The following is a 7,403-nucleotide window of genomic DNA, read 5'->3' on the forward strand; positions in this document are numbered from 1 at the left end:
GATTAAAGACCTGGCATAATGCAGCAAACATCACAGAAGGCACAATTCATGCATCCAAGAATGCAGCAAACATCACAGAATGCAGCACACATCACAGAAGGCAGCAAAGATCACAGAATGCACAATACACACATCCAAGAATGCCAGCAAACATCACAGAAGGCAGGAAACGTGACAGAAGTCATGATACATTGTACACATATTCAAGAATGCAGCAAACATCACTGAAGGCACAATACACACATCCAAGAATGCAGCAAAGATCACGCAAAGTTTCATGGAAAAAAAACTTTCTTTAATATCAATAATGTATAACATGTCTTATTATAAAGACCTTTTATCTTTGTATAAAGGTCCTTTGAAAAATTCACAAGTTGTATATTAAACTCACATAAACTGATATACAATAGTTTGAAGGTACACTGTGACAGGGCGCCCTCTCACATCGGTCAACCCCTTTCAGATAGAGTAGGCCAGTGATGGCCGAGTGACACAGTGCATCTAACAGTCTAAATATACAACTAGAGTGTTTGAAACACCAAGTTTCAAGACAAATTCTGATTTATAGATAAGTACATTTTCATGAAAAAAACCCAAGGATTTGGAGTCAATATTTTTGAACTCATCAAATATACAGAAATGTCATTCTGTGTACAAATTCTAAAGTTCTACTATCAAGAATTTTCTTCTGAAACCAGAAATATTTACATTTTTGGAAACTGTAGGCAAAAAAAGTTTTGGGCGTTCACGTCTATGACATGAAGTTTACAAAATGGGGCTTGATACAAGTAGGTGCTTGTGGGCACTGATCGTGGCCCATCTTTGTCTGAAATTGATACAATATTAACTTTATTGCTTTGCTATATCCATATGCAAGGGATTCCAAAATTTAACAATTTGGACATATTTCAAGACACTGATATGTTGTTAATCAGGTAGAGTGATTTGCAAGCTATAATATTATCATACATGGTAGTCTTTGTGCTAGACCCCTCGGGCTATTCTACTCGCTGTAAAGGTGACCGAAGGTTGCCAGTGCGGGCGATAGCCCTTCGCCCTCGAGCTCGATTCAACCTTTCAGAGAAAGCCCGAGGTCTAGCAGCTAGACTACATACATGGCAATGTCTACCCATAGCCAGTTGATCCATTATAGGACATAGACATAGACATAGACTATACACTGTACACAATATAAACATGTGAAACAAGTAGGAAATTGAGAATACAGCGCCCTCGCTCAAATTGGGGGTATCGTCACCTCATGGTACCATTTCTTAAGAGCTTTGTCCCTTGGTATTCTGTAGAAATGTAAATCAGGAATGTTTTTTTTATTGTTCAGACATCGAGGAAAGCAGCAGTGCCCTATGACTAACCAAGTAACCTCTACTATGCATAACCCAAGGTACACACAGACAGGAAGTAGAGCGCCACCATAGCAAATTTTGGAAAGGCCTCGACTCCATTTTATATAGCAGTAATAGTGAAGTTACTTAATATCTAAATGTAGTCTTTGAGGCTGCTACGTAGCGTTCATCCGAATCACTCAGATGTCATCAGCGTAATGATGTTATGTCGTCGTTCGGTCAGGTGAGACATGCAATTGGTCTGACTGGATAGATATCCTTTAATATTGACCAGACCTTTGATGTAGACACTTAAATAATGTTTCACTCAAAACAGGCCGAGGTTATTCCTACAGCCGCTCTGAGTGGTCCACATTGGGAGTTAAAAAAGTTTAAATATAGCATGTATGATTGGCAATACTTAGAGCAAGAACTCTTCTAAAGTCTAGTATACCCTTTGCCACTTTCTACCAGATCACAAATGGTCACTACAAGGCCATTTGATCGCTGTATAACAAAAAGAAGGCTGAAATGCTACAAAATAGTTCTACTTCATAAAAAAAGTTTTGATACAACATGATACAACAACTTGTAAATGCTGACATCTAGAGGTCATCTTTTCCAACCTTTTGTTTTTACAGTCCAGGTCAGAATTTCCCTCAGACACAGTTACAGGCAGTGAATTGACTGTTCACTGCTTGCAGAGGAACAGTAGTTTACAGATGCTGTTGCTATGGAGACAGGAACAGCAGTGTCCATCTAGGTAGAGATGTAGAGAGTATCTTTCTAGCACACATGGCAGTGATGAAATAGATGAAAGTCAGTGATCGGGCTCTGCATCATCAAACTGTCCTCCACTGGTTTCCATGGCTTCAGTTTCCCCCGTCCCTGATGCTGCTGAAAAATACAAATGGTAAATCATCATCTGGCAAAAACACATTGTGATTTTGAGTTTGATTTTTATGACTTTATTCGAAATGTCTGTCCTAGTTCACAATACATGGTTATTTTGTGTAACCTTGCAAACGTAAGACTGGTTATTTTAGGTGATGCTTGTAACCATGGCAACAATATGTAGTGTTGACAGGCAAAGATAATCACCATTGAAAGTGAAATGTTTGTGATTCACAAAATTACTATATGCAAAGTATATCTGCAGTAATTGAGGTCATAAAATGTCTTGAATTTCCGATTAATTTTGCACTTAAGCAGACTTTTTTAAAATGAATAATGTACATATTTGATTGGCTTTGTTTGGCACTCTCTTTGGTGTTTGCTGTACATGTTATCTCCCGTGATTGGCTTACCTGTAGTTTGTGTTGTATGTATATGATGCCCTGTGATTGGCTTACCTGTAGTCTGTGTTGTATTTGTATGATCTCCTGTCTCCATATCATCTGTATGATTACTATGCCCTGTAGTCATTAAGTTTTCTAGCCTCTGTAGTGTAGCCTGGCCTTCTGCTGTCAGATGTCCAACACCTTCTTCCCCAGTAAACCATTCACCATCCCCTTCACCTACTTCATCTGCATCTTCTGTAACCAAAAATATGAATTTGGTATAAAGTCAAAATCTGTCATTTTAGTACCTTCCGTAAGAGGTGTAATGCTATGCTTTGTATGTGTGTGTGTGTGTGTGTGTGTGTGTGTGTGTGTGTGTGTGTGTGTGTGTGTGTGTGTGTGTGTGTGTGTGTGTGTGTGTGTGTGTGTGTGTGTGTGCGTCCATTTCTCAGTCTGTGGACACTGTATATCTAAAAAATAACTGTGCATCAATTCTAATGAAACTTGCTACAAGAACTGGTTAGATTTTGGTAAACATCCTATGGATAATAATGATACAGTTGCCTAATTAACAATTTTCAGTAATTTGACTATATCTACATAGTGCAAGCTTCAAAGTCTATATAATTTGGTACATGCATACTTTTGTGATACCAAAGTGCATCTGTCCTGAAAATATTTTTGATTAATATTTCATGATTTTTGCTCAAATTTAATTCACTGTTGATAACTGCAATTCAAAGAGTTTCATTTTGAATAGAGATGGCCTTCTGTTACTATTCTTGATTCTGTACAGTTCTCCCCTTGTGCAAGTCAGAGCCAACCAACAGTCAAAATATGTAACCTTGACAACACATTTCCAACCAGTCCAATTGCATGTATATATCAGACTACATCTACTTGCTGCCTGCAATATGTAATATTCAAGGCTTATTTTGTGGTCCTTCCAAGAGTCCGAAGTTTGAGAATATGTAGATTAAAATTTTCACCAGTTAACTAATTTCACATGAACAAGTACGATGTCTATCTGTAAGTCTCTAGTACACACTTGATGGTTATCAACCTGGTGCACTAAAGACTAGTTTCTTTAGGTGATGCTTGTAACCATGGCAACAAGTTATTGTGTTGACAGGCAAAGATAATCACCAAGGAAATGGTACATGTTTTAAAACTTAAAGCTCCGTGTCAGATTAGGATTAATAGGTGTGTGAAACTGTTGTTCAGTAGGGACAAAACAATTTTTTTATATTATGTGATTTCTCTGTTTCCAATGAAAAGATAGAACTAATGTGAGACCCTGGGATTGAATACCTGGCTTTTGATATCGAATTTCTAAACGAGTCAAGAGGGAACTTGCAAACCCGCCATGTTGAATGCTGCATCATGGGAAATGTGATAATAAATACTAACGAATTCATAAACAATACTGTTACATTGTTTGCAACCACGAACGATCAACTCATAGTTACCCTGACCATTGTGGGAGGTTTATTTTATCGGTAGCTCCAGATTAGGTATTACGAATCGATAGCTACAGGCAATCCCATAGTCCTTTGCATCTGAGCATGCTCAGTCTGGATTGCAAGTTCCCTATTGAGTGTCAATTAAATTATAGTCTGCCCCACTGATAGAGAGTAGAGTAAAGTCCAACCATTTCTCATCAAACACAGTTCACGTACCGTAATTTTCTGAATCTTCTGAATTTGAATCGTCTTCATCAGGATGAAGTGACTGACATGCAGCCATGGCATCGAACATTGCATCCACTGAAAATAAATATGAATACATAAATAAATGAGAACAAATTTGTTCAATGAGTTTGTTAATTAGATCACATGTTAAATCAGTTCAACAAAACTGGACAAAACACTGATGGACCTTCTCAATAAAGTGCACCCTCTATTGATAACAATCTAAGATAATAACATGGCCAAACTTACTGTCTTCCTTCATTGATTTTTTTATGGTAGATTTGGTGGCCATCTTGGAGAAAATGGCTGCCATTTTGGATTTTCAAATGTCAAAACACTAAAAACATCTGTGCCTGTACAGTTTCATGCTTGTATCACAATATGAACGATGCCCCTGTTATCTGCTCCATTAATTACGTGTATCTCTTTGACATACATACATTTTTTGAAATATACATTTTTTTCATTTTTCAATATTACTGACAACTTGACATCTATATACTCAAACTTACATGAGCCTTTATCTTCTGGGATAAACCTGATCTCTGTAATCTGAGCTTCATCTTCGTCGTCATCTTCTGTGTCATTCTCCTTTGTGCCTAGCACAGAACTATCTTCTATTTTAGCATCTACCATGACATATAGACATTCATGTGGAAATGACGATGTGTCTCGTGATACAGCATGTAACGATATTCCAGGATATTCCAAGGAAAACCCTTTCCCACTGGTATCAGTCCAGGCTAGCCTACTGTAAATATAAGGAAAGATAATAATTCAGGACATATACCAAATTGCTAATTGATCACATTAGAAAGGCCACATGCTGTGCTTGTAAATAAACCAATTGAAACAGTGCACTTTTACACTTGATATGAATGCTATAAATGAGTGTAGCACATAGAGAAAGTGCTTTACTTCGGTGTTACTCATTGTATTTGAAGATTAGACAACTCAAAGTAATCAATACAAATTAAACTTATCTGTGTGTTTGTGTGTGGGGGTGGGGGTGGGGGTGGGTGTGGGTGTCTATCTTATTCATGTCGTAATAATAATCCAGTCCTAAGTTCATCTGTGAGATATGAGGTGTCTACTACTGAGGGTAAAATGACATGATCATGATTAGTCCTGCTTACATGACGGTGCACGAGTCTGTATTACTGACTTGAGGGGGAGGGACAATTGTCAGAATCGAGTCCCGAATTCCTCCGTATGCAAGCAGGACTAGATCATGATGTATCTTACAGTCTACTCAATTTTTAAGAATTGTATGGATGGTTGGGTCTCCACATTTCACTTATGTATCACAGATTTTGAGTAGTCCACGATACAACGGCCGTACCAACACCCATCCACACACACACACACACACACACACACACAATTCGACATGTCTTACATTTCCCTACCAACTTATGGCTATGGTTATCATGTATGGCTATGTAGCATATGCTGTAAATTGAGTTTGTTTCGAATTCCATGTGAGAAATGCAAATACACGTTAATCTGTGTAACAGTTATATGCTAATTTCGTAATACTAATTTGCTTTTTCCAAAATTGTAAACAGCTCACACGTTCACACGTTCACTTCGAAATGTTCCCTCTCGTTTGATTTTCATAGCTTGAGTGAGAAAGCCTTTACCTTTCAGCAATAAATAGAGTTCCTAATCCCATATCTCTTCCTTGCAAGTTGGCTGATGTTCTTTGCTCCTTGTGTACTATACCCTCTGTGGGAGGCGGGAGGGACGTTATAATAACCATTTCAAGTGATCCTTTCGTAGCTGGACGGCAAAACCACAGTGTGAAACTTTAGTTGCTGACAAACAACAAATACACGTTATGAAAACGTCGACCACATGGGCTCTGGGTCACAGCGCAGTCGCTCACATGTTCGCATTTCATTCAATCCCAGCATGCAAAACACTTTGCGCCCTCTTCGTTAAATGTGAATTTTCATCTTCACCACGTTTTATTTACGCTTGATAGCTACTTCACGGCTAGACCCGGGTTTGTTGTTTTAGTACAACTTTTACATATGTCATGTAGTAACCATGGTAATTGGTTTCAACTGATGGTGGTGGAATCGTAACATAGTTTTAGATCCTGATACTCATTTCGCATTTTTCTTTAGTGACTTTCCTTAGTTACGTTGATCTCAAATATCACGGTTTCTTATGACCAACATACATAATAACCTAACAGGATATGCTGTTATTTATTGATCTTTCAAAATAAATTTTCAAAAACTGCTTCTTAATCTTCTAATTGTGTTCAAAGTAGAAAGGAATTACCAAAGTCACTTGTGGGCTAATATTAATTCAAGGGTGGTCATAATACAAAATAATGACACTATAAGGTATTTACGAACAATCACAAATACGTACGTCAGCGACATTATCTGCGTAAACTGGTGACACATTTTTTGAATCTACGTAACTACCTAATAATGTCATTATTTTGCATTATGGCCATCCTTGAGAATATTAGCTCACAAGTGACAGTGGGAAATACGCCCTTCCAAACATAGGACTTTCGAATTGCAAAGCAAGATGTTTTTCTCTGTGTGTCGCTGTCTCTGTCTCTGTCTCTGTCTCTGTCTCTGTCTCTGTCTCTGTCTCTGTCTCTGTCTCTGTCTCTGTCTCAGGCTCTGTCTCAGGCTCTGTCTCAGGCTCTGTCTCAGGCTCTTGTCTTATATTTTAGTTTTTGTTCTGGTCTTTGTTACCCATACTCTTGGGTGGAGCCCTCAACGGCAAGAGTCTGGGTACCCGATATCGAGAACAGCTCTTGTCTCTGTATATCAAGTCAAAAGTCGAAAAAGTTTCCTTCATCCCATCTTTCTATCCTCACTGGTACATGATCGTGAATATTGAATATTCTTTGGCAAAACTTGTGGCCGGATGCCAAATCACAGGGGAATCAGGCTCGGTTAGTTTTGTTTACGAAATAAACAAACCAACAAACAAGCAAACAAATAAATAAATAAACATTGACAAACATCAACAATACAATGTACTAATTCTTGATACATCGAAACGTTATTGTAATACTGATTTCTGATTACTATATTGTTGATATTTGTCAGTTTTTA

At 37.9% G+C, this 7,403-nt stretch overlaps 1 protein-coding gene across 2 annotated transcripts; it reads right to left on the reverse strand.

The window, feature by feature from the left end:
* Positions 1-334: 334 nt before the first annotated feature.
* LOC144442346 (methylosome subunit pICln-like) lies at positions 335-6,170 on the reverse strand. Of its 2 annotated transcripts, none has more exons than XM_078131663.1 (5): positions 5,958-6,170; positions 4,827-5,065; positions 4,303-4,389; positions 2,696-2,878; positions 335-2,237 (listed from the first exon to the last, which is right to left on the reverse strand). In XM_078131663.1, the coding sequence occupies exons 1-5, from the start codon at positions 6,074-6,076 to the stop codon at positions 2,164-2,166; spliced, it is 702 nt and encodes a 233-aa protein (XP_077987789.1). In that variant the 5' UTR covers positions 6,077-6,170; the 3' UTR covers positions 335-2,163. The 2 variants fall into 2 exon arrangements, with proteins under 2 accessions (XP_077987789.1, XP_077987788.1); XM_078131662.1 differs by having other exon boundaries at positions 335-2,240.
* Positions 6,171-7,403: the final 1,233 nt, after the last annotated feature.

This window comes from Glandiceps talaboti, chromosome 11 (genome assembly GCF_964340395.1).
Source record: "Glandiceps talaboti chromosome 11, keGlaTala1.1, whole genome shotgun sequence".
Taxonomy (NCBI): Eukaryota; Metazoa; Hemichordata; class Enteropneusta; family Spengelidae; genus Glandiceps; species Glandiceps talaboti.